A 12,701-nucleotide genomic window follows, 5' to 3' on the forward strand; every position below is an offset into this window, starting at 1 on the left:
GTCAGTGCCACCCAATTTATTTTGTGTTTTTATGGAACATGACTGGTTGAATTGATAATTGGGTGAGCAGAAAAGCATGGAAGATTTAACATTTTCAAATTCCTGCTAGTTCTTTTCCCCAAACAAAATCTAAGAAAATAATGATGTGAAATTCCGAATGGCAAAACTGCTTAAAAAAGAAACAAGTTAATGTCTGCCTCCAGGATATGAATTCCTCTTTCCAATGTCTACAGATGAGCTTTGTATTTGTAATGTCAGTCCTGAAGGATGGCGAAAGGATCAGGTCCAGGTCTTGATGCCTGGAAACTAAACAAAACATTTCCACTTAAGCAGTTCATACATTTGTCTCTTGGAGAAACAAAATGTCAAAGTCAGAAGTCCAAGAAAATCAGGGAATGTTGTCTGGAAGATGCTGCTCTTCCCCATTCAGGACAGTCAAGGGAAGCATATGAACATCTTATTTATTAGTATATATCTTTATTTATTTATCACTCTATCTATTCATCTCTCTCTCTATCTCTCCCCCTCCCTCTCTCCCCCATCTCTCCCCCTCTGTCTCCCCCCCTCCGTCTCTCCCCCTCCATCTCTCCCCTCCGTCTCTCCCCCTCCATCTCTCCCCCTCCCTCTCTCCCCCTCCCCCTCCCTCTCACCCCCTCCATCACCTCCCCTCCATCACCTCCCCTCCATCTCTCCCCCTCCGTCTCTCCCCCTCCGTCTCTCCCCTCCCTCTCTCCCCTCCCTCTCTCCCCTCCCTCTCTCCCTCCATCTCTCCCCTCCATCTCTCCCCTCCCTCTCTCCCCTCCCTCTCTCCCCTCCCTCTCTCCCTCCATCTCTCCCCTCCATCTCTCCCCCTCCGTCACCTCCCCTCCATCTCTCCCCTCTGTCTCTCCCCCTCCCTCTCTCTCCCTCCGTCTCTCCCCCTCCCTCTCTCCCCTGCCTCTCTCCCCCTCCCTCTCTCCCCCTCCCTCTCTCCCCCTCCCTCTCTCCCCCTCCACCTCCCCTCCATCTCTCCCCTCCATCTCTCCCCTCTGTTTCTCCCCCTCCATCTCTCCCTCTCCATCTCTCTCCTCCCTCTCTCCCCTCCCTCTCTTCCCCATCTCTCCCCTCCATCTCTCCACATCGTCTTCCCTCCATCTCTGTCTATCTCTCTATCTCTATCCCTCTATCTATCTTTCTATCTCTACTTTTCTCTCTATCTCTACCTATCTCTCTCCTCTTTCTCTATCTCTATCCCTCTGCCTATCTCTCTTTCTCTGCATTTCTCTCTATCTCTACCTATCTTTAGCTCTCTCCCTCTACCATCTATTTCTCTACCCTCTATCTCTATCTCTACCCCTCTCTATCTCTCTCGACCCTTCTATCTCTCTAACTCTACCCCTCTATCTCTATCCCTTTATCTTACCCCTCCATGTCTCTCTATGTCTGTCTGTCTGTCTCTCTATCTGTTTATTTATTTATTTAGCTACTTACTTATTTATTTTGTCTGTTTATTTAGATAGCTTAGATAATTAGGAGAAGGAAGGTATAATTCAGCCCTCTGCGTTTTGCTGAGCTATTTAATCGGTTCATTGATGAACTCTTTGTAGCCTTTAATGCCTTGTTGTCATGTGCCCTTTGTAACCTTATTATTGACCTGCCTACCTACCTCCCTATGCCTCCAAAATACTCAAAATTTCTCCTTCCACTGGTCTTTGAGGAAGGTTGTTCCAAAAACTCCGAACCCTCAGAGTATTAAAGTGCCACCTCGCTCTTTTTAAAAGAGATATCTTGTCTAGGTTCTTCCATCTCCTTGATTGGTGGAGCAATACTGTCTCCAAGTTGATGTTTCACTTTGTGTGACCTCTGTCCTTACAAGCAGTCTCTGCTGAAGGGTTTGTGTTACATTCTAGGTCACCAATGCAGCAGGCCCCCCTGCAACTTTGGGGGGCAGGCATCCCTCACAGTCTGCCAGAGCCATCATGCACCACAGACAGGCATCAGGCTCTTGATGCTTCTGGATGCAGGAGCAGGGAGGGCAGTGATTCCTGCCATTAAACCATCCAGCCTGAACAAATATCTTTTGTGACATGTGGTGTTTAAACTGAGGGTTCAACAGCAAAGCAGTGTGGGCGAGGTATCAATCTACATCGTCTGTCATTCTGTGTCCTGTTACGTGGTTATTTTCTGGGATTGTGCACCACTTCCATTAGATCTCTTGTTTCTCTGCCTCCCAGACTGTTCCAACATCCTGCCTTCCTGAATTTGGTTCTCAATAGTTCTGAAACAACCATTAATTCAGACCTTCTGAATTCCCTTTCTCTCCTAAGTAAGGTTCAGATTAAAATATATCTAATCTTGTCATCATGGCAACAGCTCAAAGTTAACGTGCTTTTTTTGAACTTTGAATTAATCTGTGTGGAGCAATTAGCCTAAGTAGTTTGTTTCTCTCTGCAAGGGTCAATTTACCATCTCCCGTATACTATTCTGTGATCACCCAATTCACTAACCATGGCACTTCATTTCAAATATCACAAGTTTTGCTTGGTTGACATGCTAATATTCTGTCTTGGCTCTCTCCAACTAGGCGGCATTTCTATCAATTTCCAGTTTCCATTCAAACACTCCCCTGCCTCCCTCTTTCCTTATCCCTCCAGCTCCCCAACCTCCACTCTCCTTTCAAAGAGGTACCCCAGCCTTTTTTCTCTTCTACCCTTCCATCTATATCACCTGTTCATCTTTACTCTTCTCCCTTTCCAGTTCCCCAGCCTCTCTACCCTTCTCTCCACCACCCCCCATCCCCCCTTTTAATTCTTGCACCTGCCTGCTTTTTACTCCTACCTTGACAAAGGGTGCAGGCTCGTAATATAGATGAGCTTTTAATTCCAATAGGTGCTTTGTGACCTGCTGAGTTTCTCGAACAATTGCAGTCTGTTGGCCGACAATCACAACTTTCCTGTTTAACTTCACTCTTTGTATGTTTTACACAGATCTGGAGTGTGGTGGAGAAAAATGACATTGGCTGTACCCCCGGAAGTGGTGAAAGTGTCAAAGGTGTTTTCTCAGATGCAGGATTAGCTTTTGTAACAAACACCAACATCAAAACTGAAACAAGAACAGGTACTGGTTTCTAGAAGCACTCAGTTTTAAATGAACCTTTGGTAAAATGCATGATGTGTTATTGGTAATTTTCTATTCATGATGTTAGCTTGTTTATAGATTGAAGGAGCTAACGGCTTATATATTATGTATAGTATCTCCCAACGATCTACTGCAATGGTTCTCAAATGTTTCTTTCCACTCACATACCACTTTAAGTTATCCCTATGCCATCGGAGCTCTGTGATTGGTAAGGGATTACTTAAGGTGGTATGTGAGTGGGAAGGGAAGGTTCAGAACCACTGCTCTAAATGCAATTGCTACTGAAATATTTTGCTTGAGAAAAATTTCAATGGCCCATTTCCTTTGGAGTTCTGAAACCAATCAATTGGATTAAAACAGTGGTTTTCAAACTTTTTCTTTTCATCCACATACCACCTTAAGCAATCCCTTACTAATCACAGAGCACCGATAGCTTGGGGATTACTTAAAGTGTAATGTGAGTGGAAAGACAAAGGTTGAGAACCACTGCTCTACTGTTTATACTCATGTAATTATTGATACCATGTAATAGACAACCGCCTTTTTTATCCCTAAAAATGTGGTCCTTTTGTATGACCGTGTAAAGGGCAACCCACCCTATTTTTGGTCCCGATCACCCACCCATCTGAGCTCCCGTCATCCCGAAGGCGGAACTTTGCCCTGCTGCCTGCCCTCCTGATCTCTTGATTGTGAATCCTCACCCTGGCTGCCCGCACATCCATGCATCCAACGTCCCTATCACAAACTTACCATCCGAACTCCCAACACCTTGAACAACGCTTGTATTTCCAACGTCAAATATTTGACCTGTATAAAAGTCGACCGCCCCTTTTCTGGCCCAAAAATGTGTTGCAAAAATTCGACGATTACATGATTATACATGGTATTTTTATACTTGAACTGATCCATATTCTGCCCTTCAGTAATACAATCGTAAAATGTTTTTTCCTCAGCGCATCAATAGCTTTACCCTCCCTCTATTTCTCCTAATCATTTCAATGCCTATAAATTGTCACTTACCTTGATGAAGAGCTCAGGCCTGAAACATAGGTTAAAACCGCAAGACATAGGAGCAGAAATAGGCCATTCAGCCCATCAAGTATGCCCCACTATTTAATCATGAGCTGATCCATTATCCCATTCACCCCAGTGCCTGGCCTTCTCCCCATAACCGTTGATGCCCTGGCTAATCAAGAATCTGTCAATCTGGTTTTAAGAAATTCCTCCACAATGTCTGTTTTAACTGGACGCCTTCCACTCCTGAAGTTGTGCCCTCTTGTACTAGACTCTCTCATTATGAGAAACAACCTTTCTATGTCTCCCTGTAGATGCTGCGTGACATGCTGCGTTTCTCCAGTAGTTTTGTGAATCAGAGCATCCACAGATTGTCCTGTTAAACTCAAGGACGAGTCAACACATTTACCCAACACTTGGCATTTAAATGTTGCCATTGCCATTGCCATTGGCCTCTTACAAATTCTGCTTTGTCTGATGATTGGCCATTATCAGATAGAAGTCTTGACAACTGCCTAATAATGACGGCCCACAATCTTGTCATATTTGACCTTAAAATGAGCTTGAATTCCACATAGACTACATCCCCACTGATGTTCATTGTCACACTATAATATCACACAACTTCAACACTGCCTCAGCTCATCTCTGCTGAAACCTATCAGTCATGTCTTTTATGTTTTTACACAGCCACTATGTTCCAGGAAATGATTCCAAATTCAGTCTGTGTAAGAAGATCGGAACGGAATAAGGACTCATTCTTATTCTGACATATTACCTTCTTGACCCCTAGTTATTTTCACGGATCGCCTGAAGTCTAAACTTAATTGTAGGCGATCTTGAACAATGAGCTAATTTAATTAATAGGTTGTCCAGTCTCATTAAGTATCACAAGTCGGGTATTCTGTCTAAACTCGCGGTGTGATACAGATATTTGGAGTTTTGGTCGTTCCTGTGTGAACGGCCACTCCCGGAAAGTAGGGAGATACTTCAGAACGGAACAGCCATGTATGTTCTATGTAAAAAAAACATAAATGTTACAATTAGCCTTATGTAGAGCTCATCCTAAAAACCAAAGACTTGTTGATCCAAACCAAGGCTTTTATTAGCAAAAGACAGGAGTTCTTCACAGGCAGCCGACCAGTCCGGAATGATCCGACCGGGCTAGGGACACAACCCTTTAAGGCCCAGACAGTAGGCGTGGCTAAGCTCTCAGCCAATCGCTGTAAGCACAGTCATTACACTCTAGATACTTTAACTATATACATTGAGGATAGGTCTGTACAATCACACCTTAACTTCCCTAATTTCCTTCTATTTTAGCATATGCTCTTTGTCCTTACTCAAATCACGCTGATCTACACTGGCTTGTGAATAAATAACACCTCGGATCTCACCATAAATGACAGAAGTCTGTCAGTGTTTGCAACTATTTGGTGAACCTGCACACTTGCCATTTGCAACTCACAAACTCAAATCCCTCTGTATTGGAGAATGGTGTTGAACACGCTCTCATTATTTAAATCACTTGCTTGTTACTTTTCTTACCAAAAGCACAATTTCTTTCTTTTGAGCTATCCTGTTACACCTGGAAACCATTTGATATCCTAATTGGTGACATCAAAGTTAGATAAGCAGTATCCATCTCTCACGATCACCTATTTCCAAGCATTGTAGGCCTGTTAATTCTTCCCAGAATGTTGAAGGTACATCTTTTTATTCATCAAAATTGCATTTGGTATCTTTATAAATTGAGACCTCTATTCATTTAGGTTACACTAATCAAGTAATACATCTCTCATTTACATTGCAATGACATGTACGATTCAAATTGTCCAGGATATTTCTTGCAATGATCTGGAGACACTGCATCATCGACTTCTCTCCAGCTAACAGGCAAGAGTTTGCCTTCTCGAGTTCCCTCATATCCCTGATGTCATTACAGACGGTCGAGGCAACTTCAGTCTGATTATTACACTCTAATTAGCTCAATCGACTATTAATTTCTCTTTTACCCTCTTGAAGAACATCTCTGCTCATGGCATGCCAAGTGTGGGGTAAATGGGTGAGACTTTACAGAGTTAAACAGGGAAGTTTGCAGACGATCTGATTGTAGTGCAATATAGATCCGTGCTGGAGAAACAGCAGGTTATGCAGTATCTCAAGGGAGCAAAGGACAACCTATGCTTTAGGCATGAGCCCTTCGTCAAGGTAAGTGATAATTCATGGACATTGGAGGGGTAGGGAGGGCAAATTAATATTAATATCTCTTCTCTATTCCTCTCCTTTCCTCCATCCCCTTCCCTGTTCATTCACAGAGCCATCCCCAGTCCCCCATTTGCTGTTGTGCTTTCTCACCCTTATCCACCTATGACCTCTCCCCTGTGGGACTGTGCTCCTCTTCCCCACCCCCACCATTTTATTGAGGCACCTGCCTTCATTGATGAAGGGCTCAATCCTGAAACATTGGTTATACATTTTGTTCTTTGTTATATTAAGTACTGTTTGACCTGCTGAATTTCTCCAGCATGTCATTTTAATATTAATAATTTGAAACATTTAGTGATCATTCAGACCAAAGGTTAGTTGCTTCAATGACCGATTGATACAATAATTGGCTTACTTTAGTCATCCTTTTTTTAAAAAAATTTTAAATTTTTCACACTATGAACCATGTTAATCAAAATACACACAAACATTTCACTCTTTAATATACAGAGTGGCGTTTTCTCCCATTTTCCTCCCCCTCCCTTCCCTCCCTCCTTCCCACCCCCCTCCAAACCCATTAAACATTCAACATATACAATACAATAAAACCATTAAACAAGGTCATCACACAACGAAAATAAACAAGAAAATTGTGTCATCTACTGTTACACACTGGATCAGGTCATTTTGTCTTCTTCTCATTCTATCATTTTAGGGGGTGGAGGTCCACAGTAAGCCCTCTATGTTCCACATACGGTTCCCAAATTTGTTCAAATAATGTGACTTTATTTTTTAAATTATATGTTATTTTTTTCAAATGGAATACATTCATTCATTTCCATGTACCATTACTGTACTCTCAGGCTCTCTTCTGATTTCCAAGTTGACATTATACATTTTTTTGCTACAGCTAAGGCTATCATAATAAATCTTTTTTGCGCTTCATCCAGTTTGAGGCCTAATTCTTTACTTCTTATATTACTTAGAAGAAAGATCTCTGGATTTTTTGGTATGTTGCTTTTTGTGATTTTATTTAATACCTGATTTAGATCTTTCCAAAACTTTTCCACTTTCTCACATGCCCAAATTGCAGGTACTGTTGTTCCCGTTTCCTTCTTACAGCGAAAACATCTATCTGATACTGTTGGATCCCATTTATTTAACTTTTAGCCTGTGTAACCAATTATATTGTATCATGTGTAACCTCGTGCTTATTATATTTTTCATAGTTCCAGAACATAGTTTTTCCCATATTTCATTTTTTATCTTTATGTTTAAATCTTTAAATGTTTAAATGAACTAAAGAGAATAATAAGGAAATTCTCATGGAAAGGGGGGAAACCGAGGATAGCGCTAGATAAATTAACAGAATGGTACAAACAAGGTGGTTTGTAGCTACCAAACTTTAAAAATTATTATAGAGCAGCACAATTAAGGTATTTATCAGATTTTTATCAAACGAGGGAAAAAACCAAATTGCACCAAGATAGAGCTAGATAAAATAGGGGAGAAGGTACCAGAAGATATACTTTATAAATGGGATGAAAAACTGGTGCAATATCGAAATTCACCAGTACTGTACCATTTACTTAACATATGGAAGAAGATTCACGTAGAAAGGAAAAAAAAAACAAATCACCAACTACCAAAATTATTATTGATCCAAAATCAACCAATCCCTTTCACAATAGATAACTTTTCCTTTTGAGAATGGGAGAGAAAAGGAATTAAAAGAATAGGAAATTGTTGCTTGGGAAATAATTTATTATCATTTGAACAAATGAAGTATAAATATGGAATAAATCATGATACAATATTTGCATATCATCAATTGAAAGCTTATTTAAAGGATAAATTGGGAAACAGACTGAGATTACCAGAAGGAAGCAGCTTTGAATATGTGATTACAGACACAATGATAATTAAAAGATTTATATCAAACATGTACATCAAGCTTCAAGAGAAAGAAAAGGATGAAATAAGCTATAAACCCAAACAAAAGTGGGAAAAAGATTTAAACTTTAGTCATTCTTGATTCCATGAAAAAGCTTTGGAATGAGGTATAATAGGAGGTCTCTAAAAACAATGAAACCTACTAGTAGGCCAGGAGGTAAAGGTAAGGTTTTATATTAAAAAGCAATTTAGGCACAAGGAAAAAGATTCTAGTTCTTCATCTATCTTTAATACCCCTCAGTATTGCATCTTTAACTGATGTGGTTTGTCCTTCAACCCTAGATTCTGGTCCTCAGATGTGATGCCCATGTCCCCGTGTCCATCATTTACCATATATTTTCTCGCTACCCATTCCGTTCACTCCCTCTTGTAGTGATGGTTACAAGGTCCTCATCATATTTCTTCCTGTGCAATTCCCCATTCATTTTCATGTGGCTGCATCAAGCCTGTGCCTTCAAGTGGCTACTGCACTTGCCGTTGAGGTACAGGTCAAGCGGAAGTTAGATGGATCATATTTTGAAGGAGATGTCAAGTTCTGACATCTCCCTCAGCTGCAGGTAAAAGTTCCCACTGAACTCATTTGAGGAATACCTTGGGAGTTTTCCCTTTTTTCCTGGACCATACTTATCATACAACAATGAAAATCATCAGGTGGTTATCAGTTGCTGTTGGTGGAGGTTTGCCGAAGCACAGTTCCATCCTCAGTCCCACTGTTTCACTCTTCACTTTGTGAATTTTAAGTCTGCGTCACATTCTTTGATCGCTGGGTGGAGACCTGTACCAATAATGACACCATAATGACCAGGACTTGTTGGTTATCTTTACCTTTGGACCCTATATGGGCTATTTGGAAAGTTTTGTTTGTAAAATTCCATTCTACTTGACACATGAATCATCAGGGGTGCAAATTCATATTGACATATATACATTTTAAATATTTATTGCAGAGCTTAAGTGTAAACAGCCAAGACAACGAAAACGTCGGGCAACAGAATTGGCGGAGGTCAAGGCAGAGAAACGTATGTACCTTTAATTTAATAAATAGTTCTCTGATGTGAATCGCATTTAGAACCATCAAAGACTACCTCACAGAAAAGGGCCTGATGGCCCATCTAGAGTATGGCACTCCATTTTTCTGCTTTGACTCACTGATGTGCATCCACTCCATTTCCCTCACATCTTTGCACCTGTCCAAATTTTTCTTAAAGGTCAATTTTTCTTAATTCAGCAGGCAGCTCATTCCGCACTCCCAGCACACTGCGTGAAGATCTGTTTTGATAGTTGCTTTTATTAAACTGATGGTAATTCAATCAGTCTGTTATTCTACAGATGTGAGCTTACATTAATAATAATGTGTGAGGAAGAGTCTCATTTACTATTGATATCCACTGTAAAATTAATGCATGATTAAGCAGTTTAAGGGGCGAGGATGGTGAGAACAAAGGGAATGTTTGTTCTGGAGTGCAAGATGCGAAAGGTGTGATTACTTTAAAAACTGGCAAGGAAAAGGTACACAAACCAGGCAGGTAAATTAAAGGGGGAGTCCTGAAATTGATAAATTCAGTATGTAATCCCAAGTATTGAAATGAACCCAGGAGAAAGTAGTTTCTCGTGCTTACCTCAGTTTGTGTTAGAGAAATGTATTCGACAGAAGGCGGATGTTAACAGAGAGTGGTCCAGTGAGAAAAGGCGATGGGTGAATGGAAGCTCAGCATTGATGCTAAGAATTCATTTAAAGTTTGAAACCATCCAGGATAAAATGGACTGTGTTACTGGCACCCCATAGCTTGAAAATAAACTTGTATGTTGAGACGGTGATGAAGAAGGTGAATGCAATGTTGGCATTAATTTTGAGCGGAAAGGAATATAAGAGCAGGGATGTGATGTTGAGGCTTTATAAGGCACTGGTGAAATCTCACGGAATATTACAAGCAGTATTGGGCTGCTCATTTAAGAAAAAAACGTGCTAAACTTGGAGAGGGCTCAAAGAAGGTTCCCTCAGATGATCTCGGAAGTGAAAGTGTTATCATATGAGGAAGGTTTGACAGCTCTTGGCCTGTACGCATTGGAATTCAGGAGAAGGAGGGGGATCTTATTGAAACATATCCAATGTTGAAAGGGATGGACAAAGAAGATGCAGAAAGATTATTTCCCCAAGGTGGGAAAAGTCCAGGACAAGAGAGCACAGCTTCAGCATTGAAAGGCATCCACTGAGAACAGAAATATGGAGGAATTTCTTCAGCCAGAAGGTGGGAAGGGAAGGTTGAGAACCACTGCTCTAGACCCAATTGTTACTGAAATATTTTGCTTGAGAAAAATTGTCATTGGCCCATTTCCTTTGGAGTTATGAAACTGTACACATATCGAGTCCATTAGGGATGATTAAAACAGTGGTTTTCAAACTTTTCTTTTCACCCACATACCACCCTTCCTAATCACAAAGCACCTATGGCATAGGGAATACTTAAAGTGGTTTGTGAGTGGAAAGAAAAAGGTTGAGGAGAACCACTGCCCTAACCATCCAAGTCTCTCGTTTATTCAAAATATTGTATTCATTTGTATAGCTGAAATACTTCCCCTGCATGTGTGTGGTGTGTCTGTGTGTTTTGCACCAAGGACCATAGGGTTGTACTTGTGCAATAAACTTGACCTGACTTTCTTCCTCAAATGACAGTCCCTTCATCCCTTAGATTGCCTATGTTATTTAACATGCTTTTCATATGAACTTTTCTACTTAAGTCTTTTATTTTTGGCTATTTCAGTTAGGCAGTTCAAGGACAGCAGAATACAAAAATGTTGTACCGCTGGAATGCAAAAGAACAACATGAATTTCAGCTGCCAGAAAAGGCTGAGACATTTACGAACCATCAAACAATGCTCAGATGTCTTTCTGGAGTGTTGCCTGCATATCAAAGAATATAACGACCAGCTTCAGAGAACTAGCATGAGTTTAAGCCGAAGTACGTACTCATATTTTTTTCTCTGTAAGGGAGCATGGTTGTTGCAATAAAAACACTGTGCAAAGTTTCCCCTCCCCCCCACACTTTACAAATGGAAAACAAACTGAAATGTCTTCTCATAATGTAATGGCAGCATCAGTGATTAGGGAATTAGAATACAGCAATTAAAAGTAAAGTTGTAGACTGAGGTGTCCAAAATTACATGGACCTTTTTATTAGAAATTAATTTTGCCTCTTTTGGACAATTATCAGCCAAATGTAATCTTTCTAACAGACATTTTTAAAAAATGTTTACAAGTTAGACATTTTGTTCAGTCCATACTTTCTCATTTTCGTCGACTCTCAAGTACAAATGTTCTTGATTCATTTTTTTTAAACTTTGGTTCTGAACTCTCATTTTGTGCAAGCCGTTGCCTATTACAACTTAAGGTGGTCCATAGAACACATATGTCTAAACTCAAATGATCTCGTTTTTATGCAGATGTGAGAAATGTAAACATTTTGAAGCTTGTAATTTAGGAGTGCCCAGATTGGGAGAGATTTTTGAAAGACACTTTCCAAATTTTATCAACGAATTTTAAGATCAAAATAGAACCATGTCCATTAATTGCTTCATTTGGTTTTTCACGACTTCTATGTGCATCTCAGGAGAAAGTTTTAGCCTTTACCATGCTGATAGCCAGACGAGCAATTTTATTGAAATAGAAAGCTGACTCTTCACCATGCCCAGTGGTTACGTGATGTAATGTCCTATTTAAGCCATTGGCCCTCCCACTCTTTCTCTGCTTCATTGGCTTCTCCAGTCTAAGTTGTATTCCTCTAGGAAGAGGAGGAATGAAGGGTTGAATGCAGATTAGTTTTTTACAGCAAAAATCAAAGAGTTTAAATGGTTTCTCTTTTCTGTGAGAAAATCTCAAGGATCGGAAGGGGCTCCAAATGAAATTTATGAGCTCAGCAAAAGAAGATTTGGGAAGAGGTGAGTGAGAGGATTCATGGGTACAACATGACATCCAATTTTTAAAATTGTATTTACAGCGCGAGAGAAGCTGATTCCAGCCACTTAAACCCGTGCAACCCAATTACACCCAAATTATGTAACCTACAATCCCTGAGGGTGGGATAAAAGCGGCAGAGCAAAGGAAATCCTACTCGGGTCTTGGGAAGAACATGGAACTCCTTACAGACAGTTCCGATTCGAACCTGGGTCGCTGGCACTGTAGTAACCCGCTACTCTAACTGCGCTGCCCAATTAATTTAATGATATTAGTCAGAATTAATCCAGGGCTTCCACCATGAGAGAAAGAGGTCTCTTAGTTGCAGGCACAATTAGAAGATGTGCTTTGCTGCTTTGAACTGGTTCTTAGAAAATCACTGCTATTGGCTGGGTATGTGGAGTATTTCAGACGGCAGTGTCAGACCGCTACCTGGCTTTCCAACTACAGGTCAGTT

The 12,701-nt window shown here is 40.7% G+C and overlaps 1 protein-coding gene across 2 annotated transcripts in view; it reads left to right on the top strand.

The window, feature by feature from the left end:
* The window catches only part of LOC138758437 (complement C3-like), a 117,742-nt gene that overhangs the window by 44,024 nt on the left and 61,017 nt on the right, over positions 1-12,701 (top strand). The window contains exons 15-18 of one of the 2 annotated variants that reach the window (XM_069927347.1): positions 2,967-3,096; positions 9,240-9,311; positions 11,055-11,252; positions 12,160-12,228. In XM_069927347.1, coding sequence (XP_069783448.1) covers positions 2,967-3,096; positions 9,240-9,311; positions 11,055-11,252; positions 12,160-12,228 — 469 coding nt within the window. The remainder of the gene's footprint in view (positions 1-2,966; positions 3,097-9,239; positions 9,312-11,054; positions 11,253-12,159; positions 12,229-12,701) is intronic. The other variant, XM_069927348.1, reaches the window with a different exon arrangement.

The sequence above is a fragment of the Narcine bancroftii genome, chromosome 3, assembly GCF_036971445.1.
Source record: "Narcine bancroftii isolate sNarBan1 chromosome 3, sNarBan1.hap1, whole genome shotgun sequence".
NCBI classification, from domain to species: Eukaryota; Metazoa; Chordata; class Chondrichthyes; order Torpediniformes; family Narcinidae; genus Narcine; species Narcine bancroftii.